Here is an 18,130-nt window from a genome sequence, read left to right on the forward strand (position 1 = left end):
AAGACTATGCCCTTGTGAATGGGTGGATGGATGGGTAGATGGATAGATGGATGAATGGATGGATGGACAGATGATGGATGATGGGTGGACAAGTGGGTGGGTAGGTGGATGAATGGGTGGGTAAACAGAGGGAGGGGCTGTGTTAAGTAATGTCAATTAGAGACCTGAGTGTGCTTTATCCCTGCCCTGCTTGCACTGCTGTCTTCGACTGTTTATGCTTAGTAGTCTAAGACACATAGTGCTTCCCAGTCCCAGGGTGGTTATAAGGTCAAAGTCTTCTGAAGCTGGGTTTCCTTAGATGCTCTGCTTCATCATGCTGGGACCTCCTGAAAAGCAGAGACTCCCTTTTCATCTTTTCAAACAGAGCCACACTCTTAATTCTATCAGCTTCTGCTCTCACTCTGCCTCGCTAGCAGTAGCCAGACTTCATGGATTAGAAACTGTTCTGTACTTGGGCCCTTCAAACACACTCTTTCCTCATTGCCTCCTCCACTTCTCCAAGCCTAGGTTGGAGTAACAGGAAGCATCAAAGAGAAGATGATATTAAGACTTCTGACCCCAGCACTGTTGATCTGGCTACTGAAAACACCAATAACTGCCAATGACAGTAGCTACAGAGCAGGGGCACAACGCCTGGCCTCAGTCAAGGCTTTATAGGTGGTCCTCTCCCCCTTCAACAAACATTCATTAATGTCCCTACCTCCTTATTATCCACACCGTGTCAAAGACATTATGAAATCCCTAGGCCCTTCTTTGCCATCCTGGAGCCAATTATAGAGATTGATGCAGGCCTTACCCACCTTGGCGACAGTATAAACCCAGTACAGATGCTCTGGAGAAGTCAGTCGGAGGCTCCAGGCTTCAGAGTTCCAGGCACCCTGGATCTGCAGGTCAGTGACGGGAAAGCACTATTCTCTCTCTTTCTCTCTTTCCTTCTTCCTTTTGTCAATATCTCTGACACGACACATGCTCATCCTTTCGCTTCTCCTGGCAAACGTTCTAGATATTTAGGTGTCCCTTTGGTAGAACACTATGAAATGATAAATAAATCTAAGGGTATATAGAAGGGATTTGATGAAAAGGCATAGGTTAAGTCAAATAAAGATTTTTAAATATTTAAGGCCATAGATTTAGAAAGTAACCTCAGTAGAAATTATCTATGCCAATGGTATGCAAACAGTGTTTGGTGAAACTTGGGAGTTCCTCATAAATACTTCAGTGGATGAGGAAAATGGTAGGGGGCAGCCTTCTCTTGTCTCCATCACTTCCTACTTCAGCAAAAGCAGGTCCCCTTTATCCAATTTCTGTACTAAGTTTCTGCGTAAAATTTCATTGTGAAACCTAAAGAAAAGTTTTGAAAGCTATTGATTTTGCCCAACTTCCCATTCTGATGATGATAAGTTGGAGGTTCAGGGAGAAAAGGATCTTCCCCAAGGTAGCAAGACAAATTAGCTGCAGAAGTTGAACTAGTGCCCAACCTTGCCATTCAAAGTCTACTGTGTGTGTTTCTAAGTCTTGCTTATAAGCACCAATATGTGTCAGTTATGGTGGTCAGACAGAGCTACATGTGAGACATCAGCCATACTTCATGACTTCAAGATCTTGTTGACTTCTATAAGGGAAACAAACATATTTATGTAGACCAATAAAAAACACAGTGAAATTTAATATGAGTTCAGAGAAGGGCTGCAATAGTAAGAGAAAGTTTCATTAAACCCTGAGTTATGGAATTATAGATATTTTGATCTGGAAAGAACTTTAATATAATCCCATGATTTTATAGACAATGAAACTGAGGATAGAAGGTTAGGTGAAATAATCTTGTGTCTCTGAGAACTTACTCTGATCTGGTAATTAATTTGACAGAGCTAGATACTGATACCATGTCCAGTGACCTTAATATCAAAAGATCTGATTGGTTGGCAGTGAGGCAGGATGGCTTTTGATGCAGGTGGATCAGAAACAACTCTGACTATGGCCAGTGAGAAGATAAGAAGTCATGCTGCCTGGAGGGGTGGTTTAGTGCCAGCAGAGATGTGAGATACTATCATACAAGTAAATCAGAGCCACTGTAGATTCTAGAACTGTGTGGTGATGTGGTAAAAGCAGTACTTAGAATATGAGTTCAGGTACTTCACATAGGTTGGGGTAGATTAAAGGTAGAAAAATCAGGAATACAGGCACAGTTATAATTGTAATTAAGAAATTAGAGTTATATTTTAAAGGAACAATCTACCAGAACTTGTTGATAAGTCAAATATAGAGTCAAGACAAATGAGAGAAATTATCAATGATTCTCAGGTTTTGAATCTCACTGACTAGGGGAACATCACGGCAATGAAATTGAGAAGGCTAAATGGGGTTGCTTAATGGATGTTTGCAGCTGTTTCTTCTCATTTTGAGTCATGTCATATCAGCAAATGAAGATTTTGAAAGCTTTACTCCACCCACATCATTAAGGTTGACTCACTTTGAGGGGGTAGCTCTTCCCCAGTCATATCTTGAGTGCTTCTCAACCTGGTGGTCTCATCTTCTGATGTTCTGCTGCTGTTCATAAGGTTCTCACTGGCCATTTTTTTCAGAAGTAAACTGGACGTGGCAGTCTATTTCTTCCTAGTCTGTCTTTGTTTGGAATCTGTCCACCATGGGTGACCCTGCTTGTATTTGAAATACAGGTGCATAGCTTCAAGCATCACAGCAACACCAAGCCACTACAGTATGACACACTGACAGACGCATGCAAAAGGTCTCTTTAAAGTGTTGAAAACACAGATGTCACTTTGAGGTCTAAGGTACTCCTGGCATATACCACAATATTTTCGATTGCCTCATATGAATGCAAAAGCTGGACAATAAATAAAGAAGACTGAATAAGAATTGATGCCTTTGAATTCTGGGGTGGGGGAAGAATACTGACTATACCACGGACTTCCAGAAGAACGAACAAATCTGTCTTGGAAGAACTGCAGCCGGAGTGCTCCTCAGAAGCAAGGGTGGTAAGGCTTTGTCTCACATGCTTTGGACATGTGATCAACATGTGATCAGGAGGGGCCAGTTCCTGGAGAAGGACATTATGCTTGGTAAGGTAGAGGATTATCGAAAAAGAGGAAGACCCTTGATGAGATAAATTCCCACAGTGGCTGCAGCAACGGGCAACTATTGTGAGGATGGCAGGACCAGGCAGTGTTTCATTCTATTGTACATACTGTCTCTATGAATCGGAACTGACTTGACAACACCTAATAACGACAACAACAACAAGTGAGTTGAGGAGGGAGAAGATAATGAATTTGATCTTAGATATATTTGGTTGGGCATGACAGCAAGATATCGAAAGAGGAATGTCCTCTAGACAGCTGGAGATAAAGTAGGGTGCTCATTCTAGGTTGGGGAGGCATTAAACAAAGATGATCACTGAAACTGTGGAAATTGATTAATTGCAACTCCCTGAGATATGGAAAGACAAGTAAGTGCTTAGGACTCCTTGTAATTCCCAACGTTAGGTATATCCCAGAAGTAGGGAGAGTCTGAAGTAGGCCTGAGAAGGAGCAGCTGGAGAGCAGGGGCAGATTACCCAGTCAGCAAGGTAAGCACGTGTTTACTTGTGCTTATTTACACATTTGTAGTGCACAATGTCACATGGGTTTCAAAGATGTGGTGGTCAAAGATGTAGTGAAATTGTTCACAGTGTGAAATTGTGATGTGCAGAAGAACATGAGATCGACTGGATGGGCCCAGCACTGAATTTCTGCTAGCTATGTGAGCTGACACTGATCAAGAAAGGGAGACAACACCCTGCCTGTCCAGCTTCACACAGCGCCCTCCTGATTTGTCCAGGCCGGTCCTCGCCCCAGCTGCTAGGATGCCCAAATTTCTACTGGCGTAATTTTTTTTTTTTTTTATCTGAGGGACCCCCGATAGTTTGGCTGGGAGGGAGCACAGCATCAAGCTGCCTTGCACTGAGGCCATGCTACTGTCAGACTACCTGAGATGGGGGCATCATCTAGTCCCTTGCAGCTCAAAATGTAGCTCAGGGGCCAGCAGCATTAGCATTATTTGGCTGCATGTTTGAAATGTAGAGTCTAGGGCCCTATCCCAGACCTCCAAAAAAACACAAACCAATTGCTGTGGACTCGATTCTGACTCATGGTGACCCCATGTGTTACAGACTAGAACTGTTCCTTAGGGTGTTATTGGCTGTAATCTTTATGGAAGCAGATAGTCAGGCCTTTCTTCCATAGCGCCACTGGGTGGGTTTAAACAGCCAACCTTTTAGTTGGTAGATAGGCGCAAAATGTTTGTGCCACCCAGGGACCTTATGCCAGACCTCGGGATTCAGAATCTGTATTTTCTCAAGATCCCAGGTGATCCATGTGTTCACTATAGGGTGAGGGGAACTGAGCTAGTAGACTAGTAGACTGGTTCTCAAGCCTGGCTGATTACTGGAATCACTGCAAGCCCTGCAGAACCTGAACCTCCCTGCCAGGAAATAGTACTTATCAGAGGTTTTCTGGGTAATTTAGGTGGACAGTCCTGTGAGGGAGCAAGTGACTTAAATGAGCATTTCATTTAAAAAAAATTAAAACTTTCTTTATACTACAAAAGAAATTACGTGGTCATTATAGGAACATTTTTAACAGGTGTTAATATGATAAAAATCACTTGTAATCGTGTTGGCCATGGATAACTTCTACAATATTTTCAAAACCTATAGCACATTCTGTGTATGCGTGTCTCTATATGTGTGTGGATTTAAATGGAATAATGTGCATATTATTGCTAATCTGTTTTCTCACTTAATATATTTGAAAAATTTCCATGTCAGAATTTTAAAATAAGGTTCCTATTATTGGCCTTTAGATTATTTCCAATGCTTTAATGTTGTAAAAAAATGATGCAGTGAACACCTTTATAACTAAACATTTGGGCAGAATAAGGGCAATAAATGGAATTACAGGGTCAATGTATTTATATTTCTTTAAGACATTTAATTCACATCACCGACATCCAACCAGAAATGTATCAATTTGCATTTCTATCAGTGCCCTGTTATCCTTCACTTTCACCAACCTTTAAATGCCCGCCATTGTCCAAGGTGACAGAGCCAGTACTATAAAGCCACCTTGACTATAGTCATATTTCTTCTAACACACAGGCCAGAGTCCAGTTACTCTAAGGGGGCTGGAAGTCATGCCCTTGGCATCAACCCTGCTTATCTCTCAAGACGTCTCTCATTTCACTCTAGCCCTTTCTTCTTACCTTCCTTCTTTCTTTTCCATCTTCTCTTATTTTTCTGAATTATAGCTTTTTCTTTCTTACTCATGAGAATCAGATCTATTTGATAAACCTTCTTAGCATTTTACTTTTCTGGGCTATTTTCCAATTCTTTCCTGTGTCCTGATTGGCTCTGGATTTCATCCATGCTAGATTCTAGATTGACTTTCCCAAAGTGTGACCTCTTTAGGGAAAAGCTCTAGGACAGGATAATACAATGGGAAGGGGCAGAGTCATGTAAAGCTTTGTGGTCTGGGGTTTACACTGAGATACTGTCTTCAGTTTAGATTGCTCATTCTCAAGAACACAAGCCCCTATATCACAAGCCTGTCCTATTTTCCATCTGAAATAGAGTAAGGGAGACTGGTTAGTCTCACTTTAACAGTCTTGGAAAAGTGATTCCAATCCTGATGGATGATGCTCTCTAACTCTCCAGGAAGACCTTGCCCACTCCAGCTAGCAGCTGGAGATTCCTCCTACCCAGGCTGCTCATCCTTCAGCTGGGCTCTAAGTATCTAACACTCTGCTGGGGAAGTAAGTGGGGGTGTAGTAGCCCTAGGGCCAGGCCGGAAGTGGGGGCTGGATTTGGGGCTGGGGCTTATCCTCAAGCTGTGAGGCTGGAGCATACCCCAACCTATTCTCCACCCTGGGGAATGTTCCTGGCTGAGCTATGGAGGAACCTGTTCTCCAGTTTCCTGGAGTTGGCAATAATGCAAAACATCATCAGGCCAGCTTGACTTGCTCTTGATGGCCCCAAATAAGGGAAAAGCAGAGTTGCCTGGAACTGCCTGGGGCTGCCTGGAGTTGCTGGGCAAGGGGAGACTTTGGTGGATTCTGGTAGGCATGTTGTAGACAAGTGGCCTCATAGATTTTTCTACCTGTAACTGGGTGAGAACTCTATTTTCCTCCTTCTCTAATAGGTCTTTTCTCATTCCCCCTTAGCAAGGACCTGACACCCTGATCACAGAAATGTGCTCTCTCCCCATGGCAAGATACTACATGTAAGTCTCCCTGGCTTTCCCCTCTGTCCTAATCAGGGAGTCTGGGGTCATGCTGGGAAAGGGAAGGCTGAGTCAGAGGGATGAGGCACCTTCTCACCTTAGAAATCCCAATTGCCCCATAATTAAGTTTAATTGTCATTACAATAACAATAGCTCTCCTTCCTGAGTGCCTCTGAGATGCCATCCATTCAACCTGCCCCACCTCCATCCTAAGAAATCTACAGGGGGAACTTTATTAACATGTTTTGCATATCTAGAAGCTGAGACTCAGAGAGGGGAAATAAATACCCTGATACCAAAAGGCAGAGCCAGGGATCAGATTCCACACCCTCTGTGCTGTTCCATCTCTCTCTTTCTAGAAGCCCAGAGACAGTTGAATTTGGATGACAGCATCTTTATATGATGGCCTCTTTGTCCTTTATTTCTAGTCTGGGCTTCCAACTCTCACTTGCATTTGACCTTATTCAAGATTTGCATTCTTGTATTTTACCATGTCATTGTCTGTGATTTTATTGTAAACTACCTCAAGCTGTTTGAGGAATGAGTTGGGACATAATAAAAATTAAATAGGATTGACTCTGGGGATGTATTTTCTCAGCCCCTACCTTGGGCCCAGTCTTAATGTAGACATGGAGGGAAAGTCATCTCCAGCCTGGCTGGGAAGGCAGGACACATGAGCACAAAACCCACAAACTACAATGTTTTGGGGGATATAGCTTGGGTGTAGTCTCTAAATAAAATGTTGCCAGCATTATCTAATCACCTGTTTCTGGCAGGTGAGTTATCATGTCCTATGCTCACTCCCTGGTGGTCAAGGTTTGAGAGAGAATACCAGTTGGTAAGCTCAGGATCTTTTAAGGTCCTTATTTTTATCGTAAAGTGCACCGGCTTTAAACACATACAATAATTAGCTAAGGGTATTATAATTAGCTATTATTGGGAGAGAAAAATCTCCTGGAGGTGGTGGCATTTACCCAGAGGTTCTGCCCTTGAAAGTAACAAGGGCTCCCCAGGCTCTGAGAGTGACTGATGGGCACCTTTGAAACCAGCCAGGCAACTGAGCTAATAACTGTGTGACTTCGATGTTCCACACGCTCAGCATGGTTTCTCCTCCACCTTCCCTGCACATATTTGCCCTCCGAGGCTGATTGTTACAGCCACAGCCAATCACAATGACTATAATCAGGCTATGCTCTCTGCTGACCTCCTGTATTTGGTACCAGTAATGCAAGGCCCTGCCCAGAGCACACTTTACTCAGGCCCAGAGCTGGAGAAGCCATATTGGCATACTTCATGTAATATAGAGTTTTTTTCCTGATTTGTAGATTTTCTCCTGTAAAGTCTTTAAAATATCGCAAAAACAAATCACATTTCACTATACACTAAAATAATTCCTTTACTGAAGAAAAAAAAAACAAAAAACCAGTTGCCGTCATGTTGGCCCCTACTCATGGTGACCCCATGTGTACAGAGTAGAATTGTTCCATAGGGTTTTCAAGGCTGTAATCTTTCAGAAGCAAAACCTTCTGAGGTGCCTCTGGGTGTTCGAAGTGCCAGCCTTTTGATTAGTTAGCCGAGCACCAACTGTTTACGCCATCAGGGACTCCTATTGAAGAGAATAAACAGCTATGAAACATTGAGGTAGGCCCAGAAAATCTGGGATGAGGCTCCCAGGACCAGTTGAACACCGATGGGAAATTATTCAGGAAGGGGATGTAAAAGCACTTGGATTGGCAGGAAAATTCTCTTTACTGCCTGTCAGAGGGCACTGGCTCCTCTCACTCCTCCAAGGGCTCTGATGGTGCCTAAGTCAGGTGAAGACAGGAAGCTAAGCCTCTGAAAATGACAAGCCCAGGAGGCCTTCCCTTGCCTTAAGACTCACCTAGTCTTTACCTGCTGTTGGATGGAGTAGCGCCCCCATTTCTCCCTGAAAAAAGGAGAATCCATCAGTGCTTAGTCTGGTAATTCAGAGCATGGAGGTGGAAGGGCTTTGGGGCTGAGGGTTGCCTGAAGGGTGCAGGCCATCAGCACTGCCATCCTGTTCCAGAATTAAGGATGTGGATCAGAAGGTGCTCTACGTGAGAGATGGCCAGCTCCTGGTGGGAGACTCGGATGCAGAGAACTGTTGTGCCGGTGAGCATCTGGGACTCAAGCCCCTGGGACTCACCCCATCCTCCATCTACCATAGACCCCTCACTTTTACTCCCCCCTCCTGTCCCCCAGAGGGTCATAGCCTAGTGAGGGATTCTCAACCCTGTCAGGAGTTGCAGGTCATCCTGCAGCCTGCATGCAGGGCCAGAGCAGGTGTGCCAGGTCCAGCTCCTCCTGCCTAAACCTTCACTTGCCTCAAGCCTGAAATCTGGGGTCCCCTTATCTCCTGGCTCTTCTCTCTCTTCCATCCCAGAGAAGATCTGCATACTTCCCAACAGAGCCCTGGACCGCACCAAGGTCCCCATCCTTCTGGGCATCCATGGTGGGAGTCGCTGCCTGGCATGTGTGGAGACAGAAGAGGGGCCTTCCCTGCAGCTGGAGGTGAGACACCCCTCCCCATTCTGAGAGACCCTGTATTCTTGGCTCAGCCTTCAAGATGTCCTGGCATCTCCGGCCCCATCTGTGGATTCTCCAGGTCCCCTACCTCAGGTTTCTGGCATCTGCCTCTGGCCCCAATACCAAGACCCTTGCCCTCCAGAAGCTGCAGAAGGCAGTTTCCTCCATAACATCTACTCTGCCAAATCCCTTCTTGGCCAAGCCCCGGAGGTGGCTAGGGCTGACGCCTGTTGGTAGCTTCATCCTGCAGCTGGATGTCTTTTCCCCACAGGACATGAACATCGAGGACCTGTACAAGGGCGGTGAAGGGGCCACACGCTTCACCTTTTTCCAGAGCAGCCTTGGCTCCGCCTTCAGGCTCGAGGCTGCTGCCTGGTCTGGCTGGTTTCTCTGTGGCCCTGCCGAGTCCCGACAGCCAGTACGACTAGCCAAGGAGAGTGATTCCTCGGCCCGCACTGAATTCTACTTTGAACAAAGTCGGTAGGGAGGCAGGAGGTTGAGTGCCTGCCTGGTGCCTCCAAATCAAGCTCACCCTGCTGGAAACCTGTGGGAGGCAGAATAATGGGCCCCAAAGATGTCCATGTTCTAATTCCTGGAGAGTGTAAATATGAGGCCTTACATGGCAAAAAGGACTTTGCAGATGTGATTAAATTAAAGACCTTTCAATGGGGAGATTATCCTAGATTATTGGGTGGGCCATGTGATCATAACTATCTTTATAAAAGGGAGGCAGGAGGGTCAGAGAGAGATTGGAAGATGCTGCTGGCTTTGAAGATGGAGGAAGGGGCCATGAACCAGTGAATGCAGGTGGATTCTAGAAGCCTGAAAAGGCAAGGGAAAGTGTTCTCTAGAGCTTCCAGAAGGAACACAACAGCCCTGATGCCACTTTGATCTCAGCCCAGTGAAACTCATGTCAGGCTTCTGACCTCCAGAACTATAAGATAATAAATTTGTGTTGTTTTAAGTCACAAATTTGTGGTAATTTGTAATGGCAACAATAGGAAACTAGTACAGGCCTCAGTCCAGCCCTCTGAGCAGTGTCTAATGCAAGGGGTGTGGGCGACTTGGTGAGTTCTTCTTGGAAGGCTGGCCACAGCTTCACCTACATCTGTCTGCTCCAGAGCCTCTAGAAACACCTGGAGAACCCATCTTTCCTCCCCTGTCAGCAGACTATACCCTGGGCTGACTACAGTTTTAGTTCTAGTTCAAGTCTTGTGATTTTTCTATTGGTTACTTCACAATGAATGGGTCATTCAACTGACTGATCAGCACCATCAGCTGTCTGCTGATTTTGATGTGTGAGAAGCCAGGAGGAGGAGTGAGGGAGAGGAAAATGAGTTTGTCCTGGATGTGTTGAGTTTGAGGTTCTGGTGGAAACTCTGAGTTCAGGTGACTTCTTACAGCTAGAAATACAGGGCTGGAACTCAGCGGAAAGTTTGTGGTTGGAACTAACACTCTTTCTCAGAGCCCAAAGCGAATCCCTCTACATGTTGTAGAGAATCTGTGGTCAGGGCTCATGCTAGAGCAACTCATGGTATTGTTGCTCAGAGCAGGGCTGGGCTGCTGACCATCTTCGTCTTTAGTACAGCCACTCAGCACCCACCCAACAGTTACTGAGTCCAACCATGGGCCAGGACTTTTTAGAGCAGTATGTCTTCATCTTCAGAACGACCCTGCAAGGCCAGCATTCTTACCCACACTTGACAAATGAAATTGGAGCTAGGTGAAGTGAAATAACTTGCTGAAGTTCACACAGGCTGTAAATATCAGAGCTCAAGATAAAAACTGGCTCTTCTGACTTCAATACCATTCCACACATTTTTTATTCCATTCTTACTCTAGAAGCTGGGGATAGAATGGTGAATAAAACCAAGTTTCTTCGGAGCTGATAAATGATTGAGGAAACATTAACTGAACAAATAAACAAGAAAACATGTAAGGGCAAGGTGATAGAGGCTGGGGTAGTAGGTATTCAATGGTAACATTCTGCAGGGTGGTCAGAAAACAAAGCCAGTTTGATCCGAACTCATGGTGGCTCAATGGGTGTCAGAATAGAACAGCGCTCCACAGGGTTTTCAATGTCTGTGATCTTTCAGAAGCAGATCGCCAGGACTTTCTTCCAACGTACCTCCACATGGAATCCTAAGGGAGGATTTTAAGCAGAGGAGTGCCATGATAGGCTTTATGGCTTTAGTCAGTGTATTCTCTTTCCTCAAGCTGCCTGTCTGTGGCCTGTGTGTGCCCCTGGCAATGTAACTCTATGTTTATATGTTGGGACTCTGTGCTTTTTGATCACATCTTTTGTTCAATTTTTTTTCACCAGTACATCTGCCCAGAGCAGCTCCTGGGACACAGAAAGTGCTGATGGAGCACAAAATCCTGAACATGTTTGTGGATGATCACTTGGTTCTTTTGGACGCTGATGATCCAGTATGAGGGGCAGTGCAGTAGCAGCATGGACAGACACCATGGCAGCCCAGAGGTGGGAGCCGGTGGAGAGGGTTCCACAAAGGAAAGATCATTTAACCTGAACCTCAGAGGAAAAGTAGTAGCTTTCCAGGCAGGGAAGGTGAGCATTCTGGGCAGCAAGAACAGCTCATAAAGGCTGGAAGGAGAAGAACTGAGGTGATGAGTCACCAGGCGTGGCTGAGACCCAGGACTTGCCGAAAATTAAGGTGGGAAGGTGGGTGGGGCCATCACCCAAGTATTTGAAGGAGGACCGAGATGTTAAGCCTGGATCCATGTGATCAACACTGGATTAACCCAGATGGCTACTAGGGCCTGAGCTCATCTTTTTTCTTCCTTGCTCCCCCTCTCATTTCCCAGGCCTTCTGTTGGGCACTTTCCTGGCCTCAGCTTCTGTGCTCTGGTTCACCTGTAGGCCTGATATCTGCTTGTCCTTCAACTGCCGGCCCACTTCTTCTTCCAAGGAAGCTCACCTTTGACTGGCCTTAAACCCTTCTCTGGTGTACTGTGCCCACAACCTCCGAGGCATACCCAGGCCTCCTCTCACTCGTGGGCCCTGCTTCAATTTGAATCAAGTTCTCTATTTAAGTAAAAAACATTTTGAGCATCTAGTATATGCCATTTTTGTATTAGATGCTTGGGGGAAGAAGAGGACAGAAGTGACTTAAAAGACATGGTCTCCACCTTCCAGGACACAGAGTGTGGATGGGTGTCATGGATTGAATTATGTCCCCCCAAAAATGTGTGTATCAACTTGGTTAGGCCATGATTCCCAGTACTGTGTGGTTGTCCTCCATTTTGTGATTGTAATTTTATGTTGAGAGGATTAGGGTGGGATTGTAACACCACCCTTACTCTGGTCACCCCCATGATCCAAGGTAAAGGGAGTTTCCCTGGAGTGTGGCCTTCACCACCTTTTATGTCTCAAGAGATAAAAGGAAAGGGAAGCAAGCAGAGAGTTGGGGACCTCACACCACCAAGAAAGCAGCACCAGGAGCAAAGCGTGTTCTTCGGACCCAGGATCCCTGGGCCTGAGAAGCTCCTCGACTAGGGGGAAATTGATGACAAGAGCCTCCCCCCAGAGCTGACAGAGAGAGAAAGCCTTCTCCTGGAGCCAAAATCCTGAATTTGGACTTGTAAGCTACTACACTGTGGGAAAATAAATTTCTTTTTTGTTAAAGACATCAACCTGTGGTATTTTTGTCATGGCAGCACTAGATGATTAAGACAGTGGGGGACTATGTGTGTATGAAGAGAAGCTAACATTTATTGACTACTTTCTATGGAACAATCAGAAGAGACTCCAGACAGCACTGAAGGAGCCTTAGATTTAAATTCTGAAAGACTCTGGTAGAAATAACAATGGGATGTTCTGGCACTGGGAATTTTAAGACATGGAAGCTGCCTCTGAGGGTACGGTGGGGATGGCAGGAATATTCTTGCATATGCCAAGCCTTGTCTATTATATCCCTTCTTCTCCTTGGCAACACACTGAAGGCTTCATTCCACAATGAGCCAATCAAGGCTATTTTTATGTAAATACCCTGGAGAAGCATCCTTCAGGTCTTCTACACTATTTAGATCTCAGAGTGAACAGGAAGGTCCAGAGACAAAGAGTAGTAAAGAGGCTATTGGAACACAGTGGGATGACTGCTCAATCTGGCAGCACCGGGGAGTCCGGGTGGTGGGATGGGCAGATGACCCCATCCAAGGGGGTCAGGAAAGGGTTGAGGGGAAGCAGGCATGCATGGGGCTAGCTAGGTGAGGGGCAGGTGAGAATGTTCAAGGCAGAGGGGCCAGCTGCACAAAGGCCTGAAGGAAATCCTGAGAGTGGCTGAGTGTTTGTGTTCACGTGCATGTGTCTTCATGCATGTGTGTGTGTGTGCATGTTCATGTGCACGTGTGAGCATGTGGTCGTGTGCGCACGTGAATTCCATGAGCGTGTTTGCGTGTGTGCTGTGTGTGTCCACAGAGGCTCTAGACCTAGGCAGGTGTTGATTCATGAAGGGCCTGGCCTATTCCAAGAAGCTCTGGAAAAATGTTAAACAAAATGGTAGGTGATGTGTTTAGGTTCTCCTGTAACCCATATTTCGTAAGTCACTTCAGCTAGGATTCAGACGCCAAGTCCCCTCCCTTTTAACCCAAATTATCATCTCATGATTCCATGCCCACCCATTACAATAGCTCCATAACAATTGCTCAGAATGTCATACACAAAACTCTGCAGGACGAACAACGCACAGCAAGCCTATGGGAGTCTAAACCCAGATTCAGGGAATAAAAAATAAAAGTGAAGAAAACTCTGATGGAAAATCAATTTTCCTGGATCTTATTCTGCTAAAATATACAACTATCTCATAAATGAACACAACAGAAACAGGTATAATCAACCTAAAGCTGAAAAGTTACCATCTTGAATGGAAGCACTAGGACTGGAGTTATTTGACTCTATTTTTGGCTGGATTTTACATTTGCATAACTATAAGGGTTCCTCTAGTGATTCTATCAAAATAAAAAGCCTATCTATTCCCTAAGTAGCAAAAACTGTTTACTAACCATAGGTTGGCAGTTTAAATCCAACCAGTTTAGGCAAAGTGGAAGAAAGACATGGCTATCTGCTTCTGTAAAGATTACAGCCAAGAAAACCTTATGGAACAGTTCCAGCCTGTACCACATGGTATTACCATGAGTCAGAATTGACTTGGTGGCAATGGGTTTGGTTTTTTGGTATCTAGCCCCAAAGCAGGAAACCCTGGTGGCATAGTGGTTAAGTGCTACTGCTGCAAATGAAGAAAGGTCAGCAGTTCAAATTCACCAGGGACTCCTTGGAAACTCTATGGGGCAGTTCTACTCTGACCTATAGGATCACTATGAGTCAGAATCGACTCAACGGCAATGAGTTTGGTTTTGTTTTTATCCCCAAAGCAAATCCCAATCTCTGTCCTTAAAGGTGCAAACTCCAAGCCATCCAGGGACAGGATGCCCTGAGCCCACTTCTGAGGCTGAGAGCCAGCAGTGCAGCCTTTGGGCTCCAGGTGGCGACAGAGATCAATGTTGGCGCTGCATTTTTGGGGCCGGAGCTGTGTTGAGCAATTAAATATAATTCCTCAAGAACTTAATATCTACCGTGTGTCAGCCTCTGTGCCATGAATCTCTGCTTCACAACACATACATAGTCCTCAGTGTGTGAGAGCAGATGGGGTCATGTGAAGACTTTGAAGCTCTGTGTACTCCTTCCTTCTTATGATAGTTTCTCAGCATCCCTTGACAAGAGGGACACAGCCCCTGCTGTCCAGGAGCTTAAAGCATAGGAAGAAGGTAAATATTAAACACGTACTCACTTTTCGTGCTTGTATGTAGAGGAGCAAAGCACATGTGCCTGAACCCTTCTCTCTGTGCCCCACTTCTGCTCTTCCATATAAAATAGCAATCTGCAATGAGGCAGTGACTCATTCTTTCACACACTTGTCCCCTCCAGTTCCACTGGGACACCATAGCCCAGGCTCTGGTCATGGAGTGGGAGTGACAAAGGGGCCTGGATGCCTGGAGTTCTAGCAAAGGCTGTTGTGCACTGGAATATGTCACAAGATATGTTCTAAAGGCTGGTAGCCATAACCCGTTGCTGTCCAGTCGGGACCCTAGTGGACAGAGTACAGGAAATACAGAAATGAGCAGGCAATTATTGGCGCTCCGTAGGAAGAGGGGTACCAATCATGGGCAGACTCTGTCTGATGTTCTTCATCCTGCTCAGTGGTTCAAATGCTAACTGGGAAACTTAGGGAAAGGGTCAGCCCTTGGAAGGACTTCCGGGGGAAGCGAAGCACAGCTAGAGCCGTAGTCTCTGGGAGACAGGCTGAGGAAAGCAAGGGCAGGGGCTTAAGGCAGGTCACTAATGCTGGAAGCGTGCAGATTCAAGAATTTGGAGAAAGAACATCAGAAAGCAAAGGGTCTAAGGTAATGGGTTCTGAACTGGAGAAATCCCTTCTACTTGAGAACTGGCAATATTATTATGATAAAAAGGACTTATGCTGGTTTTCTGATGTTTCCATACTCTCTTTCTTCTACCCTCCCTCCCTTCCACATATGTTTACTGAATCCTACTTTAGATTCGGAAACCCTGGTGGCGTAGTGGTTAAGTGTTACGGCTGCTAACCAAAGGGTCAGCACTTCTAATCCACCAGGCGCTCCTTGGAAACTCTATGGGGTCAGTTCTACTCTGTCCTATAGGGTCGCTATGTGTCGGAACTGACTTGACGGCACTGGGTTTTCTGGGTTTGGGACTTTAGATTCTGTTCTAGGAGCTATGCATAAGGTTTGACTTCCCAGTCTTCTCAAGTTCAAGAACTGTCCCTCATACTTCCTTTGTGCCTCCAAAGCTCCGAGTTGAAGGTTAAACACACAGTGAGAGTTTAATCAATGACTTTGAATGCTTCTGAACTACAGATGCAACATGAAGGGAAGACCAAAGAGCATTTTCATAGGTATTCCCAAGAGTAGCCTGATTCTCATCCAAGAATGTCTCTACCACCTACCCCTTCACTTTGCACAAATCTAGAGGTGTCTTTCACATGGTAGACAGTATATATTTGCTTGCCGTATTATTTTCCTAGGGCTGCTGAAACAAATTACCACAAACTGGGTAGTTTGATATGGCAGAAATCAATTATCTCATAGTTCTGGATGCTAGGTGTCTGAATTCAGAGTGTCAGCAGGGCCATGATTCCGCTGAAGTCTTGAGGTGAATGTCTTTACTGTCTATTTCAGCTTCTGGTAGTCCTAAGCGTCCCTTAGCTTGTGGCAGCATAACTCCGATTTCTGCCTTTGATTCCCCACGGCCTTCTTCCCTTTGTGTTTATCTCTTCTCCTCTTTGTACAAAGACATCGGCCATATTGGATTAGGCCCCGCCTTGCTCCACCGTGATTTTATGTTCACTGATTACATCTACAATGACTCTATTCCAAATAAGGCCACATTCACAGGTTCTGGGGGTTCGTATTTCAACATATCTTTTGGGGGGAACACAGTTCAACCCATAACACATTTACTATATTGAATAATAACTTTCCCTCAGAGCACTGGGGGTTCTTCAATTCTGTGGCAACTTATATCAGGATCGGTTGAAATGCTTGTGAAAAACGAAGGTTCCTTCGTCCCCACCCCAAACTGTCAAAGTTGTTGGGCTGAGACTAGGAACCTGCATCTCTAGGAAGCCTCCATTGTTCCTGGGTGGCAAAAAAGGTTAAGTGCTGGGCTAGTAACTGAGGCACCTCAGAAGAAAGGTCTAACAATCTGCTTCTGAAAGGTCACAGCCATGTAAACCCTATGGAGCACAATTCTACTTTGACACATATAGGGTTATTATGAGTCGAAATCAATTTGACAGCAACAGGTTTTTCTGTTTTGGTTTGTTTAGGAAGCCGTCAGGTGATTCTTGAAAAGATTGGAGTTTGAAGTTGCTCAACTATGTGAATGTCAATTCTTCTGTGACCATTTCGGCCATTAATGCTGAATAGATTTCTCTTTACCACCACCAGCTTTAAGATGTGCTTGTCACGCCTGTCCCTAGGTGGTACCAACAGTTAACACACTTGGCTGCTAACTGGAAGGATGGAGGTCTGAGTCAACCCAGAGATACCTTGGAAGAAAGGCCGGGTGATCTACTTTTGAAAAATCAGCCATTGAAAACTCCGTGTAGCACAGTGGTAGTCTGACACACACGGGGTCACCATGAATTGTGATCCATTCACTGGCAACTGGTTATTGGTCACATGGTTGAAAATGTTATAAATCATGAGTCACTCCCACAGAAGTTAGATCCTGATCAGGGGATATGACGCTGTGAATATGTGTGTTTCCATGACAAAAAAAAAAGGGAAAAACTAAAACAGGAAGTTGAGAATCAAAACATAACTCCCCTATATAGAACCGTGTGCAACAAATGTGACCCAACATGTCATTCTTTGCTTGGACTCATTAGTCATAGAAGATCATGGAAAATTATCCTCATTGTGAGAGGCTGCTCATCACTCATTACTTCCCAACACACCGTGTGAGAGATGAAAAGTGGTTGACCTGACATGGAAGTGCAGGGAGGTAGGTTCTGAGAATTCACACCCCCTCCTGACTTTTTTTTTTTTCCTGACACAGGAGACTGGAAAACTGAAGTTCAGATTCCACTAGGGGCAGGAGAGGTCCTGGGTGGCACAAATGGTTTGCATTTGCCTACTAACCTAAATGTTGGTGGTTCGAACCCACCCAGGGACACTATAGAAGTAAGGCTTGGTGATTTGCTTTTGTAAGGATTACAGCCTAGGAAGCCATATGAAACACAATTTTACTTTGTAACACATGGGGTTGCCATGAGTTGGAATTGACTTGATGACAACGGTTTTTTTTTTTCTTTTTTTTTTTGGTTAGGGCCAGGAGGTGTTTTGCTCAGGGCTGGCTAGTGTGTGTCGGGGAAGAGGGGGAGCAGAAACTTGGGGAAGAGTTCAAGGTTGATGCTGCCTCTTTTTCCATTCTAGAGGGTGAGTTCCTCTCCCTACTGCTGTATTCTTGGGTAAAGCTGTGTTCTGGGTAAAGCTGTGTTCTGCCTTGTAGATGGCACTTCTTAGGCCTAGCCAATCACTTGACAAGAGTGGGAGCTCTTCCTCTGAGGGGGTCCTCACAAGACAATATGGGTGCAGCCCATTCACTTCAAATACCATGCTGGCAGTAGGTGGAAGCTTGCCCCTTTATCAACGTTCTCATTGTATGGCACCAGACCTTAGGGAGAGACTTTAACAGTTTTATTTCTGTATGTTCAGAATGAGTATGAAGCTGTCAGAGCTACCTCGTATGG

At 45.2% G+C, this 18,130-nt stretch overlaps 1 protein-coding gene across 1 annotated transcript; it reads left to right on the plus strand.

Moving 5' to 3' along the window:
- The first annotated feature begins 6,243 nt into the window (after nucleotides 1-6,243).
- Nucleotides 6,244-9,306, plus strand: IL1F10 (interleukin 1 family member 10). Its single transcript, XM_049856352.1, has 4 exons — nucleotides 6,244-6,275; nucleotides 8,323-8,408; nucleotides 8,680-8,807; nucleotides 9,094-9,306. Exons 1-4 carry the CDS (start codon nucleotides 6,244-6,246, stop codon nucleotides 9,304-9,306), a joined length of 459 nt encoding a protein of 152 aa, XP_049712309.1.
- The last annotated feature ends 8,824 nt before the right edge of the window (nucleotides 9,307-18,130 follow it).

This window comes from Elephas maximus, chromosome 17, assembly GCF_024166365.1.
Source record: "Elephas maximus indicus isolate mEleMax1 chromosome 17, mEleMax1 primary haplotype, whole genome shotgun sequence".
In the NCBI taxonomy this organism is placed as follows: Eukaryota; Metazoa; Chordata; class Mammalia; order Proboscidea; family Elephantidae; genus Elephas; species Elephas maximus.